The sequence below is a fragment of the Chiloscyllium plagiosum genome, chromosome 40 (genome assembly GCF_004010195.1).
Source record: "Chiloscyllium plagiosum isolate BGI_BamShark_2017 chromosome 40, ASM401019v2, whole genome shotgun sequence".
NCBI lineage: Eukaryota > Metazoa > Chordata > Chondrichthyes > Orectolobiformes > Hemiscylliidae > Chiloscyllium > Chiloscyllium plagiosum.
In genome coordinates this window covers 13,907,022-13,929,903 of record NC_057749.1, presented here as the reverse complement: position 1 = coordinate 13,929,903, position 22,882 = coordinate 13,907,022, and the positions used below count along the sequence as shown (strand labels likewise).

Below are 22,882 nucleotides of genomic sequence, written 5' to 3'. Positions count from 1 at the left end.
CAGGTTCCTTCCTTTAAGGACATTAGTGAACCAGATGCTTTTTTTTGACAATCAATAATGGATTCATAGACTTCCTCAAACTCTTTAATTCCAGATATTTACTGAATTCAAATTCCACCATCTGTCATGGCAGGATTCAAACCCAGGTCCCCAGAACTTTATCTGGGTCTCTGGATTAATAGACCAGCAATAATACCACTAGGCCACTGCTATGAAGAATGATGCAAAGTACATATTCAACACTCCTGCCACTTCCTGGTTCCCTATTATTTCCTCAGCCTTGTTTCCTAAGGGGCCTGTACTCACTTCGGCTTCTATTTTTCTTATAAATGTAAAGAGGTTCTTTCTGTCCCTCTTGATATTACTTGCAAGTTTATCCTCAATGTTTATCTATTTCTGTTTGTTTTGTTGATTTTTAAAACTTTGACTAATCCTCTGGCTTATCATTATTCTTTGTAACATTGTAAGTTTTGTTATCCTTAACTTCCTTGGTTGGCTTATCCCCTTCCTGGAATCCTTTGTCCTTCCTGGTATGTATTTTTGCTATTAGCTATGAATTATTTTCTTAAACATCAGCCACCATTCCTCAACTATCTTTGCTGCTAAACTTCTCTTCGAGTCCATTTCAGTTCACTCAGCCTCATTCCTTTGCAGTTACCCTTATTTAAGCTTTATGCAGTTGCTTTTGACCCAAGTTCCTTCCTGTCAACAGTATGATAAATTCTGCCATGTTATGGTCACTATTTTCTAGAGTATCTTTTACTCTGACTTCATTTATTAAACCTGGGTAAAAACAATGACTGCAGATGCTGGAAACCAGAGTCTAGATTAGAGTGGTGCTGGAAAAGCACAGCAGTTCAGGCAGTATCCGAGGAGCAGTAAAAATCGACGTTTCGGGCAAAAGGAACTCATTTATTAAACCTGCCTCATTACACAAAAGATTATATCACAAACTATCTATCCAGCCAACTGAGCTAACCAACCCTCAATCAATATCTGCAGCAGGGATCCCACAAGAATGGCCTATTTCAACAAGTAATTAATGATCAAGAGCTTGTAGAACGATACGCCTTGAAATTAGCAGAACACTTCCAATCTCGTGGCAGTTCAAATGCAAGAAGCTTTGCAACTAACTGAGAACACTCCCTTACAAGAACTTCATTTCAACTAAAAATGCCATCCCACATAAGAGGCATTTATGCATTGTAATTGTATAGTTTGTTGTTCTTCAACTGTTTTTACTGTGTGTTTGATGGTGTGACTTGAGAGAATGAGGCGCAACTTACTTTAAATCTCTAAGGAAAGCTTGCTTCTGGCATTATTTAAATTGGGACAATCACCCTGAGGGTGAGAAAACATAAACATCTCACATATAAAACATACTGTTCATGGGCAGCAGGAAAATATATATACTCTGTCTATGATAGGGCAAAGGCAGCCCAAGACACAATAAAATGCAACTCTTGTTTTGTTGAACCCTTACTCAATGATGAAAATGTGGCGTAAAACAGTAGAATGGAGGAGCTCTGACCTTTCATAGAAGCAACACATTTTTTGAGGTATTTGACTCTGCTGAAATCAAAAAGGATAGATTTTTTAAAAAAACAAAGTAAATGTACAGCCCAGGAAAAGGCCCTTCAGCCCTCCAAGCCTGAACCGATCCAAATCCACTGTCTAAATGTATCGCCCAATTCCTAATCTGTATCCCTCTGCTCCCCACCTATTCGTGCACCTGTCCGGGCGCACCTTAAATGAATCTACTGTGCCTGCCTCTACTATCTCTGCTGCCAACGCGTTCTAGGCACCTATCAACCTCAATGTAAAGTATTTGCCGTGTGTATGCTCCTTAAACTTTTCACCTCTCACCTTGAACGCGTGACCTCTTTTTTATTGCATCCCTCACCCTGGGAAAAGGCTTTTCTCTATACCCTTCATGATTTTGTAGACCTCAATCAGGTCCCCCCCACATCTCATTTTTTTTCTAATGAAAACAATCCTAACAACGAGAGGCGATCTTATTGAAGCATACAAGATTCTTAAGAGAGTAGATGTAGAAAGGTTGTTTCCCGTTTTGAAACAGTACAGGACTAGAGTAAGCATTGTCCAATTAAGACAGGGATGAGGAATTTCTTCTCTGAGGATCGTGGATTTGTGGAATTCTTTATTGCAGAGGGCTGTTGAGGCTTGATCATTGAGTATATTCAAGGCTACGATGCACAGATTTTTATTGAGTAACGGCATCAAGGCTTATGAGTGAAAGACAAAATGGAGTTGACGATTATTAGATCAACCATGATTGTATTGAATGATGGAGCAAATCAAAGCTGTTTTGGGGTAGAAGTGACCTGTACAAGAAGGACAGATTGCACCTAAATTGGAAGGGGACTAATATACTGGCAGGGAGATTTGCTAGAGCTGCTCAGGAGGATTTGCACTTGTGAGGGGTGGTGGGGCTCGGGGAGATAGTGAGGAAAGATTTCATTCTGTGACTGGTACAGTTGTCAACAAAGGCGAACCAAACAGTCACGGCAGGCAGGGACAAAACAGAGGACAAAGTAGGACTGATAAATTAAACTGCATTTATTTCAATGCAAGGGGCCTAACAGGGAAGGCAGCTGAACTCAGGGCATGGTTAGGAACATGGGACTGGTATATCATAGCAATTACAGAAACGTGGCTCAGGGATGGACAGGACTGGCAGTTTAATGTTCCAGGATACAAATGCTACAGGAAGGATAGAAAGAGAGGTAAGAGAGGAGGGGGCATGGTATTTTTGATGAGGGATAGCATTACAGCTGTGCTGAGGGAGGATATTCCCAGAAATATATCCAGGGAAGTTATTTGGGTGGAACTGAGAAATAAGAAAGGGATGATCACCTTATTGGGATTGTATTATAGACCCCAGTCAGAGGGAAATTGAAAAATAAATTTGTAAGGCGATCTCAATTATCTGTAAGAATAATAGGGCATATAACCGCCCTATTTTTAACTTTCCAAACACAGACTGGGACTGCCATAGTGTTCAGGGTTTAGATGGAGAGGAATGTGTTAAGTGCGTACAAGACAATTTCCTTATTTAGTATGTGGATGTAACTACTAGAGAAGGTGCAAAACTTGACCTATTCTTGGGAAATAAGGCAGGGCAGGTGACTGAGGTGTCAGTGGGGGAAAATGGGAAGCCTTCAGAAATAAGATAACGAGAGTCCAGAGAAAGTATATTCCTGTCAGGGTGAAAGGAAACGCTGGTAGGTGTAGGGAATGTTGGATGACAAAAGAAATTGATGGCTTGGTTAAGAGAAAGAAGGAAGCATATGTCAGGTATAGACTAGATAGATCGAGTGAATCCTTGGAATATACAGGCAGTAGGAGTATACTTGAGAGGGAAATCAGGAGGGCAAAAAGGGGACATCAGATAGCTTTGGCAAATAGAGTTAAGGAAAATTCAAAGGGTTTTTATAAATACATTAAGGACAAAAGGGTAACTAGGGAGACAGTAGGGCCCCTCAAAGATCAGCAAGGTGGCCTTTGTGTGGAGCCGCAGGTGATGGGGCAGATACTAAACGAGTACGTTGCATCAGTATTTACTGTGGAAAAGGATATGGAAGATATAGAATGTAGGGAAATAGATGGTGACATCTTGCAAAATGCCCATATTACAGAGGAGGAAGTGCTGGATGTCTTGAAATACATAAAGGTGGATAAATCCCCAGGACCTGATCAAGCGTACCCTAGAACTGTGTGGGTAGCTAGGGAAGTGATTGCTCGGCCCCTTGCTGAGATATGTGTGTCATCGATAGTCACAAGTGAGGTGCCGGAAGACTGGAAGTTGGCCAATGTGGTGCCACTGTTTAAAAAGGGTGGTAAGTACAAGCCAGGGAACTGTAGACTAGTGAGCCTGATGTTGGTAGTGGGCGTGTTGTTGGAGGGAATCCTGAGGGACAGGATGTACATGTATTTGGAAAGGCAAGGACTGATTAGGGATAGTCATCATGGCTTTATGCGTTGGAAACCATGTCTCACAAACTTGATTGAGTCTTTTGAGGAAATAACAAAGAGGATTGAGGAGGGCAGAATGGTAGATGTGATCTATATGGACTTCTGTAAGGCGTTCAACAAGATTTCACATGGGAGACTGGTTAGCAAGGTTCGATCTCATGGAATACAGGGAGAACTCGCCATTTGGATACAGAACTGCCTCAAAGATAGAAGACAGAGGCTGGTGGTGGAGGGTTTTTCAGACTGGAGGCCTGTGACCAGTGGAGCGCAACAAGAATCTGTGCTAGGTCTACTACTTTTCATCATTTATATAAATGATTTGGATGTGAGCATAAGAGGTACAGCTAGTAAGTGTGCAGATGACACCAAAATTGGAGGTGTAGTGGACAGCGAAGAAGGTTACCTCCAGATTACAACGGGATCTTGATCAGATGGGCCAATGGGCTGAGAAGTGGCAGATGGAGTTTAATTTAGATAAACGCGAGGTGCTGCATTTTGGGAAAGCAAATCTTAATAGGACTTATCCACTTAATGGTAAGGTCCTATGTAGTGTTGCCAAACAAAGAGACCTTGGAGTGCAGGTTCATAGCTCCTTGAAAGTGGAGTCGCAGGTAGATCAGATAGTGAAGAAGGTGTTTGGTATGCCTTTCTTTATTGGTCAGAGGATTGAGTACAGGAGTTGGGAGGTCATGTTGCAGCTGTACAGGACATTGGTTAGGCCACTGTTGGAATATTGCATGCAGTTCTGGTCTCGTTCCTATTGGAAGGATGTTGTGAAACTTGAAAGGGTTCAGAAAATATTTACAAGGATATTGCCAGGGTTGGAGGATTTGAGCTATAGGGAGAGGTTGAATAAGCTAGAGCAGTTTTCCCTGGAGCGTTGGAGGCTGAGGGGTGACCTTATAGAGGTTAATGAAATCATGAGGGGCATGGATAGGATAACTGGACAAGGTCTTTTCCCTGGGGTTGGGGAGTCCAGAACTAGAGGGCATAGGTGTAGGGTGAGAGGGGAAAGATATAAAAGAGACCTAAGGGGCAACTTTCACGCAGAGGGTAGTACATGTACGGAATGAGGTGCCAGAAGAAGTGGTGGAGGCTAGTACATTTGCAACATTTAAGAGGCATTTGGATGGGTATATGACTAGGAAGGGTTTGGGGGGATATGGGCCTGGTGCTGGCAGGTGGGACTAGATTGTGTTGGGATATTGTGTTAGCATGGACGGGTTGGACCGTCGGGTCTGTTTCCGAGCTATACATCTCCATGACTCTAATAGGCTGAATAGCCTACTTCTACTCCACTGTCTTAGATTTCAGATTTCTGCTGGAGCAGTGCAAGGTTCTTGGTGTATTTTAAAAGCAAACAAAATATGAATGTCTGCTCATGTGACCTCCACTAGTTTAAATCTGTTTACAAATATGGTGGGTGGTTATGTTGATTTGTGCATCTTTGTTTAGGCATTCATACCTTGAGGGTTAGAGACAGATCGGGTTCTTGTAGCTGAATGACCCATTCAATTTGAAATTACCCAATGAATACCTTTCATGTAAAGATTCAACTCATCTACCGCCAGTTCTGACGTGCCACAGCGATAAACCGGAATGATCTCCTCAGGATATAGACATGGGCTGCTACCAATAGGGTACTCTTCCTGGGACCCAGAAAACTGCGCCATATTCCTTGCTGCCTGCAGCACATTATCGATGAGGATGAGCACCATGCCAGGATCTTCCGCAAGGCTCCGCTTCTCGCCTTAAAACAGCCACCAAACCTCTAACCAATCATTGTTCGCAGCAAACTGCCCAGCCTTCAGGACAACATTGACTATGATGCTGTACAGCCCTGTCCCACGGCAGTCACTGCAAGATGTGTCAGAGTATCAATATGGATATCACATTACACATGGGAACATTTCCTACCTTGTACACGGCTGGTACTTGTGTGACTCGACCAATGTTGTCTATCTCATACACTGCAGGCAAGAATGCCCTGAGACATGGTACATTGGCGAGACCGAGTAGACACTGTGACAATGGATGAATGGACACCGCGCAACGATCACCAGGCAGGATTGTTCCCTCCCAGTCAGGGAACTCTTCAGCGATCCAGTAACTTCGGCCTCGGACCTTCGGGTGACCATCCTCCAAGGCGGACTTCAGGACAAGCAACAACGTAAAATGTCTGAGCTGAGGCTGATCGCCAAGTTCGGTTCCCATGGGTTCATGTCACGCTACAGGTGACCCCACTGTACTATACACACACTCTTCTATATACTCACACAGACCCTCTCTCATACGCATACACACACACTCCCACCCACGCATGCACCCTCTCACAGGCTTATGCACTCACTAACTCTGTCTCTCCTGCACGTGCACACATATTTATGGGGTAAATTTGTATTTGGAGAATTACATTTTATTTTGATCAAAAACTACATAAATCCCAGGTAAAATTCCACAAGTCCTACTTTAGAAATAGATCCAGTCTGACTCAACATTGGGACACAGACAGACTTTAACCTCACACCTCTAATGCATTGTCTGAGCTGAGATGGCACCTATTGTTAGAAATACTGAAGCTATCTTGAGAATGTAATTTAAAAGAAGTTCTGAGATTTACATATTAAACAACTGAAACTAGCATATTCCATTTGAAAAGATGAAAGACAATCTAAATTTGTTTAATTTTTAATTACAGATCCATGACACTGTAACCCTTTTGCTATAAATTTTGTCTTATGGTCCTGTTCCACAACCACCTGATGAAGGGGCAGCACCTCAAAAGCTAGAGCTTTCAAATAAACCTGTTGAACTAAAATCTGGTGTTGTGTGATTTTTAATTTTCGTGTAAAGACCTGTCAGGTCGGTCCTTTTTGCTCCTCTGGCATTTTTGATATTAGTTTTAAAAATAAAAAGATTAGTTTGACATTTTGTAGAAACTGGGCCATGAAAGGAGTAAAATCTGCAGGGTCATTGTGCTAATTTTATGTTGTGACTCAGTAACATTCCCTGTAAGACAGATCAGCTGTGCTCTGTAATACATTCATCAAGAGTGTAAATATGAGGCCTGCTTCCGAATGTTTACTTGGCTGGTCCGACATGATGTTTGTACTGATGTGTTTTTGTGGGTCTGTAATCCTGTTATTTGCCCCAAAGTGTGTAAGCATAAGTTCACTAAACAAAACACCGCTGCAGATGCTGGAAATCTGAAGGAAAAACAGAAATTGCTGGAGAAACCCAATAGGTCTGGCAGCATCTGTGGACCGAAAGCAGAGTCAACGTTTCAGGTCCAGTGTCCCTTCTTCAAGTTCAGTTGTTTTTGTTATGTGGGCAAACATATGAGCCATTGTGCAGATAGAAATATCTCTCAAACTACCCAGAGAAGTATAGCCAGTTGGTTTCTTAGCGTGACACTAGGGGATCTATTTTTACTTGAACTACTGTTACAGTTTAATGGAACACAGTTTGATGGCTCATGCAAAGGATGGCATCTCATAAAATGCAACACTCTTGAAGTGTCATGTCAGTTTGGAAATAATATTCTTTTCAAGTCATGCTGTTCAGTAGTCAGGAATGTGCTGCGTAGGGAGTAATGCCATGCACAAGGAAAGATCTATTTGAGACTTGCAGCTGAGCATAATTCTTAAAGGTATTATGCAATGCAACAAGCTGGGTGCATGCAGCAAGCAGAAATTAGCAGGAATATTAGTTCGAAGCATTAAACTAAATTTCCTTTAACCTGCTGTTCTGCCAGCATGCAATTCTGCTTTACTGATAACTTAATCACCACATGACTGAATTATAGATATTAGCTAAAATGCAGCATATTCTCATGTTTAATAGTTTGTAGGTAGCTGAAAACTAATTGGTTGCTTGGGACAATAACAGCTGGAAAATGTGAAACATTTGAAGAACTTTTTACAGTGCATTTTTGGATGACTTCATAGGTTGTTTGTTGAAACATTTTATCTTTACTTTTTCTGAGATAGACTCTGTTCTTCTTTTGCTTCAGACTGATACTATTTATGAATTTCAGTATGAACATGTTGCATATTTGCTTCCAATTACTTTCTTGTGAAATTGTTCCAGGAAGGTCCAAGATACACAACAGTGGAAAAATACGAGAAACTGTTAAGTCGCAGCGGTCTGCTCTAGCTTCTCAGAGGGTCATAAAACAGGTACAGTAAAATGCTGCTCGGTTTCTTTTACTGTTTCGAATGCTGAGATGGAATATAACTGTTCTAATAAACTACATAATATACTAATCATGGATTTGTACGTGTTTGTTGTTTATTTCCCCCCACAATATAAATGATAATACCCAGATATCTCGTTGAATCCGGCTATGTAAACCCTTGTCTTTGTAATAAACTCTTATTCATGTTATTGCAGCAGAGAAGTTAGTGTGAAAAGTTTGTACGGTCAATTTTGTGTATATTTGCATATATAATAAAATTATTGAAATAAGAAACAAATGTCAAGTTGGGACTGAATGATATATGCAGGCCCTGTAGCACCCACAACCTTCTCAGGCAAAAAACTACCACTCAGTTAAGATCCTGAGTTAATGTTTTGTTACTATTTGCGTCTGTTAGTCTTGAAAATTTTCATTGGATTTCTCACTAATTGGTTTGTTTTGAATGAAGCAAACTATACCCTCTACAATAATTATAATCTCTTATGATAATTCTAGTGAATCTTCATTTCCAATATTATGTGCAGATAATATTTTATAAATGGAATCTAGACTTTCGTGCAGTACTCCATCTGTGTTCTAACAGATGTAAGTTTAGTTTCTTGTCTTTTAATTAATTTCCTCCATTATTATAAAATGCAGCATTCTACTTCTACCTTTATTACATGCTCTCATCTGTGTTTTGACCTTTTTAAAAAATGGTGCGGTGGTCATGGTGAAATCTGGCTGACTGCATAGTGAGATGTATGCCAAGCCCACAGGAATTGCATTGGAGACAATGGACTGTCGAGAAACAGGAGAAATGGGGCATACAGAACAGTCAGTTCAATGTATTAATGTGCCAATACGATTCTAGCAATTTTTCTTGCGTTATTTATGCTTTTAGCTTAAACCACGATCACAGCATAAACCTCTGTTGCTGAGGCTTTTGGAGAATAATGACTAATTATAGACAAGCAGAGGTAGATGCTCATCTTTACTTGAAGGGTTTAGACTGCGCTTGTTTAAGTTGTAGATCTAGGAAAATATGGTCGGGAGACTTAAACAAATACCCTTTGTTTGGTTGTATAAGGTGCAATCATTCCTGGCATAATTTATTTTCCTTAGGGCTTCACATGAACTATCAGAACAAATTTAGGTGCAAATATTTTGGTCTCACTTGGTGTAAGTGATAAAATTAAATGTTGGTTTGGTGTAGTGCATTTATAATTGAAATTGCACAGAAGATGCAAGATGAACTGCAGCTATGAAACTGAACCGAAGAGGTTCCCTGATGGTAATGTTTTATCCATTGATTTTCATAACCAAAATACTCCTTTTCAACACTTCACGTGTAATTCTCTTTTTTTGCATGCAGGCTTGTTGTTTCTGAATACACTGCAAGTTAGTAGCCTGCATTGAATTTAGAAATCTCTTTTCACTCAATATGTGATGTATAATGTCCTCTATTATTGCGCATCCATTCTTGTGATTGGATTTAATGGAGATCAATTTAGACAAAGCTGACAAATATTTTTCTGGAAACTGGAGAGGACCAGCTCCTGCTATGAGCTAGTCATCATATATACATAAAACATGCTAGTTACTTTCGAGGGACAAATATGACAATGGAACTGAGCTTGTTAAATTTAGATATCAAGGCTACTTGTGTTAAGTGCATGGCCTGGGAGACACTATGTTATGTGGACCAGAGGGTTCCACCACTTGAGATGAGAGGGCTCATTTCTGAAGAGGTCCTGTTTGAGTGCTGTCTGTTCTTGCTTAGCTCTTGGGCTAAGGAGAATTTTTCAATTTACAGTAATAATGATGGGAGAATTTTCAGGAGATAATTAAGAAGAATGTGCCATTGTTCAGTTATGTATTTGCTGTGGAATGTCTTGCAGATGTTACTGCTTCTAGCTTTTGAAATTGCAGAGACTACTGAGAATCCTGCTTGCTGGTGTGTAATATTTCTTATGGACACTGGAGGGTGCTCTTGTTTTCTGTCAACACACTTCAGAAGCAAGGAGTATGTTGTTGGAAAATGAACATTTGCTTAAGCTGGTGTAAATGTCAGTCACAAATTTGTCCACATTTTATAGATGATTTTCCCCTTTGTTTAATTATTTGTCACAGAATGTACTATGAATGATTAACATTTGAGTGATCAGGCACAAGCTGAGGATATTGTTTCACTTCTGTTTGCTAGCCATCTTAAATAACAGTGGTCCTTGCTATCTGCCATCATCAGAGATGATGCATCATGCTGAATAATGTTGAAGCTTTATGTATAACATTACATAGCAGAAGAACTGCAGAACATCATACAAGACATTTTTTTAATGCTGGTTTCCCGTTGTCACAAATGATTAGTTCTGTAATCCACTGACGTTTTCCATACAGCAGAGTTTTATATTGCACCTTTATAATCTACATATTTAAATAGTTTGAAACCTATCTGTCACATTTCAGGCATTGCAGTGACAGTGATTCAGACAAATTACAGTTCCCATCTGCTGTCCCTGCTGAGGTCGATTAACTCTGGACAATTTGGAGATTGAACCTGGGAACTACTAGCTTACACAGGGAGTGTTTTTGGCCATTGAACCATGCCTTGACATTCTAATATTTTCATTGTTCTGCTGAGGCATTTTCTGCAAGTGTTGGCATGAGGTAGATTTGGTGTTGATAGTATTGGACCATTAACCCACTCCTTATACTACATTGCTCACAGCTAAACAGCATTAAACATTCAGATGTTGTGTAATCCTGCTCTCAAAACAAACAGATCATTGCTTATTATTGTTACTTGACCCTCAACTCAACATTTTTATAATTGATTGTATGTGAAAAATACAATAATACATTGTAATGTGTACCATCTCATAGGACCTCTACTGCATAAGAACTATTGTGTTTAATTTGTTTTGAATTATTTAAGTTTATATCTTTCTTTCTTTTTGAGAAATGGTCCTACTTGCATTGTTAGTAACAAATAGGAAAACTATCTATTTGTTAAAACATCACTAATGTCATTACAATGTTTCACTCAAGTGATAATCCTTAATGTGTGTGGCTAGGGGATGAGAATTAGCAATCTTTTTGAACTTCGTATGACATCAGAGTATCTTCTGACCACACAGTGTGTTTCAACTGATAGCAATAAGAGACAGGAGACTCTTTTTTTACCTTCTACCTAATCCAAGACCACCAAGGCCTTTTGTAGTATCTACTATTACCTGACTGAAATCAGTTAAGTATAAGCTAGGCACTAAATGTGATCTTCCTGTTGTGTAATTCTCATTTACTCACTGTCTTACCTGGGATAAATTTAAAAATCACACAACACCAAATTATAGTCCAATAGGTTTATTTGGAAGTAGAAGCTTTTGGAGCGCTGCTCCTTCATCAGGTAGCTAGCGGGGTAGGATCATTGGACACAGAATGTATAGTGAAAGATCAAAGTGTCATGCAACTGATGCGATATATTAAACAAACCTAGATTGCTGTTAAGTCATTAATCACTTAGAAAGCAAGTTTCAAATGATTAATGTGTAAATCCGAGAACTTTTTTAAGTCACAGTCCTGAGATAGTTTCATTAAAAAAGTGACATCTCAGCTCAGATGGTGCATTAGGAGCAGCACTCCGAAAGCTTGAACTTCCAATTACACCTGGTGTTGTGATTTTTAAGTCTGTCCACTCCCCTCCAACAACGGCAACTCCAATTCATTATCTGGGATAACATTGGGCAGGTGGAGCAGGAATGAGTTCCCAAACCATCAAAGCGTCATTGTTTAATTGATACTCCATCCTCATAACTGTTGAGTGAAACGTAAACCAATTATAAGCTGTTTGACAAGTGACATGAATGTATTCCTTTTCGTTAAAGCTGTCTGGGTGCTAAAGTCCACCTAATGTCAGCAAATCATTTTTGTGCAGAGACTTCAAGATCATTTTTGATGCAGTGCTGTGACCAGGGTTACTTGTTGTAATTGAACCATCACAATACAAGCAAGTAAAAACAGCTTTTAATCAAAGAATGCTTAAATGTTGTATTGACGTGCTTCTTGTATGAATCTTTTCATTAAGCTTTCAGGAAAGGCTAATGGTCAGAGCGGAAAAACTTTCTAAATCTGATCATTTCAACCAGAAACCAACTACTGGGCAACTCTAACTTCTCCAAAGTCTACATTGAGAGATTAATACAGCCAGTTAGCTCTAAGCTGAAGCACGGCTGGTTAGAAGCCAGGTGATGGGAGTGCTGATATGAGAAGATTAAAAGATAATATTAACTGGATTCTCAATGAAGATTTAATTAAATTATAACATGGGCAATGCAGGGGTACCCATCTACAGTGTGTCATCGCCAAATGCCTTATATAATTCTTGGTATCCACGTGGGCTTAAAGTTGATTGCAAATTAACACCCAGGCCTTGAAGGAACAGTCATTGTCGCAGTTATTGTAACAGCTTTCTATCATTGTAAAAGCAGATTTGTTTCTAGAGTAGGAGAAAAATTGTCAAAATGCAAAATTGCAGTTTGTTCCAAGACAAAATGTTAAGAATTAAGACCAGGAAAAAAGGGAGATTGTCAAGTAGAATTTATAGTAAATGTAGGAAAGTAGAGAACCATCGCCGAATTAGGAACTGTAAGTTGGTTAGTGAAGTTGTCTCAAGATGTGAAGTGAGCCTTCTGAGGAACGGTCACCTAACTCGAATGTTAACTCTGATTTCTCTGCACAGATGCTGCCAGACCTGCTGAGCTTTTCCAGAAACTTCTGTTTATGTTTCTGATTTACAGCATCCACAGTTCTTTCAGTTTTTGAAGTGAGGCATATTTAAAACTTACTGAGCCAACTAATTTTCTTGCAACAGTAAATGAAGAAAGTAATTGGAGGAAAAATATTAAAGTTACTTGACAGCTAGGTAATGGAATATTTAATGTATTATGGAAATAAGTTTCACCTTTCTTGCCTTTTGTCTTACTTTTAAATATTACTTCAAATAATAAGAAATTGAATATTGTTTCCACAAATTATTAACAGGCAAAAGTGAGTTCCCACAAGATCATGATAGCACTGTGGGCTAATAAGCCTCAATAGCAGGCCTGGTTGTTAGAACATCATTATGAATGTATTGTCTTGATAGTTTGGTAAACCTGAGCTGCGTACTTGGCTTCCTATCGATTTTTGCCTGGAGCATGTTGTATTCCAATCTCCGTTAATAATTTATGTTTCAAAAATGATAAATTTTACTCGGGAGTTTTTTTTACTAGAATGAGATTTAATTTTACATATTTTAGTAAACAATGTCATGTGACTCATTCCATATTCCTTGCTTGAAATTCAGTACAATTTTGGAAGAAAATTTATTTCTAAATGTGTACCTACACTTTCCCTACTAAAAGCAGACTTGTTCTTAGAACTGCAAAGTATTTTGTGTCACCTTTCTTCTGATTAATTGAGTATGTTGTAGTGAGTAGATGTATCCAGCCCAATGTTAAACCAGCTCAAAGAATGTTCTCAAAGAAGGAAGTGGAGCTGAATATTTGAAAGGGAGGGCAGGGCACCAAAATTTGACCTTTAGACCTCAATATCCATGAATTTCTTTTCTAACAGCAAAGAAAATGACAAAATCGTTGTTTTGTTTCCCAAATTGCAGGGGTTTTGTACATAGCATTAGAATCAATAAGGCACATGTGAGGTCAGACTTGAAGTATTACATGGCTACTGGGACTATTGATTGGTGCTAAGAATGTCAGTTTGGAGACTGCAGACGCAACGCTGCAGGAAATGGTTAATGTCTATTTTGCTAGAGATCGGTGCATATTATAGACACTGTATTACATTGTCAATTAAACATGAAGTTTCCAGTTTCCCATGTGTTATTTTAGTGTCAAATTGTTCAGAGTTTTAGGGATACTGCTGTGTTCTCTGAACTTTGATTGTTTAGAGAGTACCTAGTATAACTGTATGGTAATGACAAAAAGAATCTTTGCTATGTTTCCAGTCCTGGTTAATGAGTCACCTCCAGATTGGCTGTAGATGAATCCTAGTATTGTTGCAACTGTCCTGAATCTGGTTTACTTGCCTGCAGCTAATGGAGGGTAAAATACCAAGATTCAGCTGCACAGCCAGATTCTTCTCCCTGAGGTACGCTGCCTCTCCCTTGAGTGGCAGTTATTGAACTGTGACAAACGAGTGGTGTCAGGCCTAGCTGGTTGCAGGGGACAGAAGATGACCTTTCCATTAGCCAACTGGTATCTCAGTCTGTGCAGTTGGATAGGGTTACACTCTCAAATGATTTTCTAGTTTATTTCCTCCTGGAAAACTGATTTTTAGTTTTGAGCATATGTTTGCAAATTCTAAGCACTAATTTTCAACCATTGTAAAATAGTGATTTCATGATCTGACAGAGACAAGTCATACTTTGCCAGAGAAGCAATTTTTAAAGCAATTCCCTATTTCACATCCTTCGCTCAGAGGTCCGGCAGTCTCTTAGTGTGATCCAGTAAGCAGCTGCCTTTCCTTGAATAGATGAAGGTAGTTTTCAGTTATAACTCTGAAATTTAAGGTTGGAAATTTTCATTGGTAGTAATGGTGTCACCAAAAAGCCAAGCAGACAGTGGTTTGAATTACAGTATGGATGGTCTTGATGTTGTGTGCTTCTGATTTGGCAACCCCTCATGATAAGGTTAAAAATCACACAACACCAGGTCATGATAAGAGCTACATTAGAACATTGAAATTGATAAGTGCTAACTTTGCAAGAATTGAAATTAACCTCAATGATAATTTTGTGTAACTTTTGACTAGAATCAATTGTACAATAAATGTATGATGTACAAAATCAGCATATTTATATATGTAAGAGGAGTATATAATATTTAATCAGATTTGGACCTAGATGACCTGTTAAGGACCTAAGAATTGATAGATTTGAATGTGGTTAAATTCAATGCAGTCCACATTGTGTAGTGTTCATGAAATGTATGTGTAATGTGGATGACTGGACATTATCACAATTCAGGAAATAAGTAGACATAGTTTCTTTAAACAGGCAGTAATTCTGAAATAGCTTGAACCATGGTTCTGTGGTTTTGTATGATACAAATTCTTTCTGTGTGATGTTTCAATAAAAATATTTGTGTTTGGAATCTAATTTCATGTCTTACCTGTAAATATTATATGAACAAGAAATCATTTACAAATAAGAAATTATATGCTATATGGAGATGGTCTTCATTGGTGCATAATGGTATATTTGCACAAGGCAGTATTTCATACATTTGAAAAGCTGAAGGAGTGAATATTTGAATGCAAAACTTTCAACTTTGTATGTTGAACTGAAACTTTAGTAGCCTGTTTGAAATCCCACAAATATTCAAGGCAAAGTCCTTGTTACATTTTCAGGGTTTCACAAATTGTATCCTTCAAATGGCTCAGTGGAACCCTGCAATGACTTGCTTACTGAAAGTCCTGTAGGATGCCTGCAATAACCTCAGCCTCTTGTGTAATGGAAAATATTACACTGAGCCAGCTTTGTTAAAGCTACATAACCCAATCAAATTTCCTGACAATTAAATAATTTACAGCAACAAATATGTTGTATCGCACAGTAGGATTTCATATTGCTTCTACTTTGTCCACTTAAAAAAAAATCAATTTTCCAGATCTAGAGGCAAGCACACAAATATCACTAAACTGTGCAGTTTGAACCATCACCTTGTCACTAGCATCTCCATTTGATGTCAGAGTGCTGAAAGATAATGGATACATACAAAAAGAATAATCTAAATTGTTATGAAGATGTGGGTGTACTATACCTTTTAAGAGAGTAAAGGCTAGCAGTGACAGCACCAAGTGTTTTCAATAAGACACAATGTAACATGTGCTCCAGCTTCTGGGGTAGCTAGTTTCCTGGAAACGACAAAACAGATTCGAATTAGGTCAATCAGTTTAAATTATACCCCCAAAAATACCAACTTCCAATCAAGTTTGAATTGAGTATATTAAATCTTAAAAGCCAATGACACAATCCGATGCTTTGGGATATAAAAGACCAGGGAAAATTGAACAGTTGGGAGGAGAACTGCCACAAGGCCATCAGCTGTAGACTGCTAGTCAGAACTCCCTGAGAGGTACCTGTCCACAGAAGGAGCTTGCACAGAGGAAAACCTCAATACTGACCTGGATTACCAATCTACTGACAGAAAGTTAAGGAGAAGATTCGACCACTGGCTGGTTTTAAAATTTGAATTTTTCTGTAAATCTTAATTGGGATTTTTATTGGACTAGTATTATAGAAGGGAAAGTAAAAGACAGGTTAGAGGAAGGATTTGTAAAGAGTTGTTAGTTAATTATTCTGTTATACTTTAAGAAGTAAAATTGTTAATTTTTAAATAGCTCTTGACCACTTGAATTTTTACAGATAACTGCATAGAATAAATCTTTTCTGTGTTGCTGATTTTAAATTAAGCAGGAGGATTTACTCCGTGTCGTAACGTGCCCTGACATTAACGTCTTCCGGACTTGTAGTGTTTGTTTGCTATATTGTTCTGGGATCTTAATCCAATGTAGAATACAAAAAAAAACTTTTTATTTAGAGTTTAATTTAGATAAATGTGAGAAGGTGTGTTGTGGAAATGCGAATCAGGACAGGACTAATGCACTACAGAGGAACCTCGATTATCTGAACGAGATAGGTGGGCATTATTTCATTCGGATAATTGATTATTTGGTTAATTGATTCAATGCCTCTCCTCTGGGGCTTGGAGTTTTCTGAATTTTCCTTTTTGCTCCCTGTGCCTGCCTTGCTCCCTCTCTCTGTCTCAGGGTTTGTTTCTGAGCAGACCCACACTTGTGTGTAAGGGACATGGAGCATTGCTGAAGTCTCTCCCCCAGCTCCCCCCACCCCGCCAAAAATCAGTTCAATTGGATTGACACAGTGAGCACTTGCAAAGTCCGCTCCCCGTCCAGAAGACTAGGTAGCAGCACACCACGCACGAGGCCCCACCCCCATCCCTGTCCGTCTCTAACTCCGCCCCCCAAAATTCGTCTACCTAGGCCCTAGTCCACTCCTCTGGGGCAGCTGGACTGGACACCAACAGCAAGAGTGCTGCTGCCATTGGGGGGGGGCGGTGAGATGGGTGAGTTTCAAAATAACACACACACACACACACAAAATCACACATGGGTCATTGTGAAACTTGAGTGTTCAGAAAAGAGTTACGAGGATGTTGCCAGAGTTAAAGGGTTTGAGCTATAGGATTGAAGACTGAGGGGTGACCTTCTAGAGGTTTATAAAATCATGAGGAGCATTGATAGGGTAAATAGACAAAGTATTTTCCACCGGGTAGGTGAGTCCAAAACTAGAGGGCATAGGTTTAAGGTGAGAGGGAAAAGATTTAAAAGGGACCCAAAGGAGCAACATTTTCGTGCAGAGGATGGTGCATGTATGGAATGAGCAGTCTTGTTGAAGGGCTTTTGCCCGAAACGTTAATTTTTCCTACCTCTCAGATGCTGCCTGACCTCTTGTGCTTTTCCAGCACCACTCTAATCTAGACTCTGATTTCCAGCATCTGCAGTCCTCACTTTTGCCTAGCCAGACGAAGTGGCAGAGGCTGGTACAGTTATAACATTTTAAACAGCAACTGCATGGGTATATGAATAGGAAGGGTTTAAAAGGATATGGGCCAAGTGCTGGCAAATGGGACTAGATTTCCTGAGGGTATCTGGTTAGCACGGACAAGTTGGAGCAAAAGGTCTGCTTCTGTGCTGTATGTCCCTATGGCTCTATGACTCTAATTGACTGTTATGTTGATAATGAGAATTGGTTTCTGTCCGCATTAGATTTGCATCAAGCAGTCACCTTTAATTGCATACCTGTTAAAGCATGTGGATTTTCTTAACCCTGCCCCCTCCTTCAAACCAGGTAAATGTTTTTTCAGGACGGTGTTATCTGTTCTGCCATCAAAGTCTCTAGTTTCTGATGATTGACTGAATAAATTTGATTTAGAGCATTTCAGTCCAACCTTTTTGTCCACTGCCCTTTACTCCCTGGTGCACTGCTTTGAAGTTAATTTTCTTTATGCATATTTACAATGATGCTTATCTGTATGATCCTCAGATGTAGAAAGCCACAGAATATTATGTCAGTAACTTGCTGAAATGCATGAGCAAGCATGGAGGATAAAAGATACAAGTTTCATTCTAACAAGTTTATTATGTTTGCCAGAGACTAGCTTTGAAATACAAGGAGTGCTGGCTATGTAATAAAGTTGTAAGTTTTAGTTGTTCACAAAGTCCTATAAATATTTGAAACTATGGAAACAAATTCTAAAGCATGTTTATTTCTTATCATTTTCTTGCAGCTAAAACATTTGCAGAGCTTTTATGTTCCTTTGCACATTTTTTTAGTCTAAATCTTTCCTTTTCCCATGGTCCCCTCCTGAAGGTGGTTAATTATTCTGGGTGCAATACTGCTGATATTCATATTTTTCTGGTACCTCTATCAAAACAGCTGTTGTTTGTTTTGAGTAGAGATGATTTGTGACATTAGGCTGTTTGACCATGATGGTATGATTATGTCTTTCTGAATGGAAGTCTTTCAAATTAGGAACATTTGTTTCACTAAATCTTTGGAAGTGAATGCTGCATTGTGCTCATTCGTTACCTGTGAGTAGCAACATGATGCTGTTGCAGTATTGCCACTGAATGAAAAGTTGTGAATCCAACGATCACATCAGGGCATGTGTAATACAGAGAGAATTATGCATTTTTGGAAGTGTATTACATAGATTGGATGTTAAATTGAGTTTCTGATTCTCTGCTCAAGTGTAATATCCTATAATCAGGAAATCCTTCCTGCATCCGGGTTTGTATTCCTTTCTTAATGGACATTACTAAAAATTGATTACCTGATTTAGTTTTGTTTGTTTGAACAGAAAGACTACCTAATTTTCTTGCACAATATTGACTACATTTCATAATACTTAATTATATGCAAAATGCTTTCGGATATTGCTGTGATTCCTGATTAGGCGCTATGCGACCACAATTTAATCTTGTGATTCAGTCATGAATTTAGGCAAAATTATTAGTAGCCCACAATTTTTACCCAAAATTAAATATCTATGTAAAGATGCTTTATAAAAAAATTATGTATTCTTTAAACTTTTAGTTAGAAGAAACTCCCAGGTCAAACATATTCCTCAAGTTCTTTCCAAACTAGCCAGTGTAAATAAATTGTATCCTTATTATTTAGAAACAGATCCTGCTCAAGATTCACATCTAAGATTTTAGAGCCAGAATATGGTAGCTGTCAAGGTCACTAGGTCTGCAGGAAAATCCTCGCAATTGTGTGTTTTAGTCCCTTGAATTGGGAATGGTACAATGTCATGGCAATGACCAGTTAGTGGTATCCTTTAATAGTGGGAAGGCTGTTGTGCTGTAGCTACCACGTGGTTCTGGCTGACCAGGAAACGTTCCCACAGTTACTGCCTGCTATTATTGTATGAGAAGGACTTCCAGCTTGACAATCAACTATTTTACTGCCTTTTTCACACATTAAGTCCTTAACCTGTAGCTTCACTCCTAGAGATGGGATGCTACTTCACTACGCCATAAGATTTGCCACATCTGATAGTTCAGCACCAGTGACCCGGGTTCGATTCTAGCCTCTGGCAACTGTCTGCGTGGAGTATGCACATTCTCCCTATGTCTGCATGGGTTCCCTCTGGGTACTCCGGTTTCCTCCCACAATCCAAAGATGTTCAGGTCAGGTGAATTGGCCATGCTAAATTGCCCATCATGATAAGTGCATTAGTCAGGGATAAATGTAGGGTAGACGAATGGGTCTGGGCAGGTTACTCTTCGGAGGGTTGGTGTGGACTTGTTGGGCTGAAGGGCCTGTTGCCATACTGTAGGGAATCTAATCTAAAAAGTTGCCACTTATGATTTTCATGTTAAATGCAAGGCAGTTAGCTTGTGGTTTTGAAGAATCTCATATTTTACAGTCACTTCCATTTTTGGGTTATTAATTTGTTGACCACTCCTGTGTGAGCTCACCTGTTATGTCATAAGCAATGTGTTATGGGATTAACATCTCTATTTCTATTGCAGGCTGCTTCAACAGAAAAATCCTCGTTAAGCACTGTTAGGGAGAAGGTCGTAGTGGAGAAGAGTCCAACAAAAGGTCGACAACCCCGAAAGATTGATTTACGGGCTCGCTATTGGGCATTTCTTTTCGATAATCTCAGACGAGCGGTGGATGAAATTTATGTCACGTGTGAGTCAGACCAGAGTGTGGTGGAATGTAAGGTATGGTTTTTGTTTCTACATAGCTGCTGCTTGTTAGATAACATTTGATTGTGACCAAAATTTCAGATGAAAGCTCCACAGTGGAATCAAGTTAGTTATGTCAGTTTACAAAAGAGTGAGATTACTACATAAAACCTGTGACTGCAACTGTTTAGAAAATTGGAAAGCTTATCTAAATGATGTGTCACATGGAGTTTACAGTACAAACAAATCCTAAACACATGGGTACCTTATTTTTAAAGTAAAGATCTATGATAGTTTAGGAGATTGAAAGAATTAAGTACTTCTGTTTAAATATACAAATATATATTATCAAAGAGTTAAGCATGGAATTAAAAAATGGCAGTTTATATGGGATATACAGAACATGCCTAATTCTTGATTTCAACTCGCATAACTAATCTTGTGAAGAATAGTTTCACAAAATGCATTTCTTGTATCTGCCCTTTTTCGGAAAGTGTGAGCAGAACTATCCAACCTACGTTAAGCTGAACAATTGCATGACACAGAAGATATTACTGTGGTCCCAGCAGCACACACACCATATTTTTCCATGAGCATTTCAGAAGCATAGCGTTTTAAATGCTTTGCCCATGTTCTTAGTTCTGTGGCTAAAGAGCTGAAGTATCTATTAGCTGAACTGAGCTTTCTGGAGATGAGGTGTACATTTGCTGCAACAGAGATGTGCCATTTATTTCTTCCAGTTGTAATGCAAGTATTCACATATAATGGCAGCTGATCATGATTTTATTCTTGATGTGGACTGGGACTTTATGCAATGTTTTCTCATTTCTTAGTTTGTTTAGGTTGTGAGAGTTTATGTGCATTAAGTTTCCAAATACAAGTGGCTGCTGTTTGAAGAAATTTTGACCACATTGTTTCTTTACAGTAGATGGCAGTACTGAGGGTTAGCATTCTTCTGACATTCTTGTGTTTCCTGCTTAATGTCTGACTTGTGCTTTTAACCCTTCCTAGTAAGTGACATATCACAACATTCCTGCAGATGTGTCTGATTATAAAGTGAGATTAATTCTAAACCAGTGCATGGGTGGCTTGTGCATTTTCTACCCACATTTTGATAACCATGTTCTCAATGTAAACGATTTTCAGACACTGCTCTTAATTCACCTTAGTTTAAATTGGCAATCAGATTTTCAGATTTAAGTTTTGCTACATCTTTCACTGAGCAGTTTTGTACTCACGCTTATGTTTTTATACAGCAGATCAACAAAAACACTCTAAGTTAGGACGTCCCAAATGGTCATGATCTCATGAGTTGTGAGGCATGATTCTGGGCCTAAAACTCAGAGGCAGCAATGGCTGCCATGTTAACATCTGCAAGGCTCCTTTTTAAGTCCTTTGCATAGCGGCATATGTGGCTTAACTTTGACGCCTAACTCTTGCTCCAAAACAATAGTGAAAAGATCCCAGTTAAAACTTTGTTTCACAGACCCCAAGCTCCCATTGAGCGGTCATGACAATGTGCAAGCCTTGAAATGGAGTCACAATAGGGAAGAGTTTGGCAAGTACTGCTTTAAGTCTGAGAAAACTGAATTTTAAAGTGTAAGCAGTACTTATTATACCTCATTCATATCAAGTTGGCTCAGTTGGCAGCACACTAGCCTTAGAAGGTTCAAAATGTACTTCTGGATTTGAACATAAAATGTAAACTAACATTTCAGTGTAATGCAGCTATTCACTCCTAAAGGTACCAACAAAAACCCCGAGTCACGTTTTGAAGATAACCAGGGAAGTTTCCCTGGTGCCAAAAGAGAAAATGCTGGAAAATCTCAGCAGGTCTGGCAGCATCTGTAAGGAGAGAAAAGAGCTGACGTTTCAAGTCTAACTGACCCTTTGTCAAAGCTCTTAAATGGCTTGATGCTCAGTGGTGTGGTCATGCTCCAGGGAGAGGTAGGAGGAGGAGTCTGAGATTTGGCACTCAGCCTCTGCGAGGTAGAGGTCAGTACGCCAGATGACAACAGCACCCCCTTTGTCAACAGGTTTGATGACAAGGTTGGGGTTGGACTTAAGGGAGCAAAGGGCAAAAAAGTTCGGATGAAGTGAGGTTGGAATGGGGAAGAGGGGCAGAGAAATTAAGGCGGCTAATGTCCCATCGACAATTGTCAATGAAAAGATCGAGGGCAGGAAATTGTCCTGGCAGGGGTGTCCAATTAGAGGTGGAATGTTGGAGGGATGTGAAAGGATCTGTGGAGCAGGGGAAGGAATCTTGCCCAAAGAAGTGAGCACGAAGGCGATGGAAGAAGAGCTCAGCATCATGTCGAGCCCGGAATTCATTGAGGTGGGGACATAAGGGTACAAAGCTGAGTCCTTTGCTGAGAACAGCACGCTCAGCCTCAGAGAGGGGAAGGTCAGAGGGTATGGTGAACACAC

The 22,882-nt window shown here is 39.4% G+C and overlaps 1 protein-coding gene across 6 annotated transcripts in view; it reads left to right on the top strand.

The window, feature by feature from the left end:
• The window catches only part of scaper (S-phase cyclin A-associated protein in the ER), a 311,736-nt gene that overhangs the window by 24,269 nt on the left and 264,585 nt on the right, over positions 1-22,882 (top strand). For 5 of the 6 annotated variants that reach the window (XM_043680385.1, XM_043680382.1, XM_043680384.1 and 2 more), the window contains exons 3-4: positions 8,086-8,174; positions 20,294-20,491. In XM_043680385.1, the coding sequence (XP_043536320.1) occupies positions 8,086-8,174; positions 20,294-20,491 (287 nt within the window). The remainder of the gene's footprint in view (positions 1-8,085; positions 8,175-20,293; positions 20,492-22,882) is intronic. The other variant, XM_043680388.1, reaches the window with a different exon arrangement.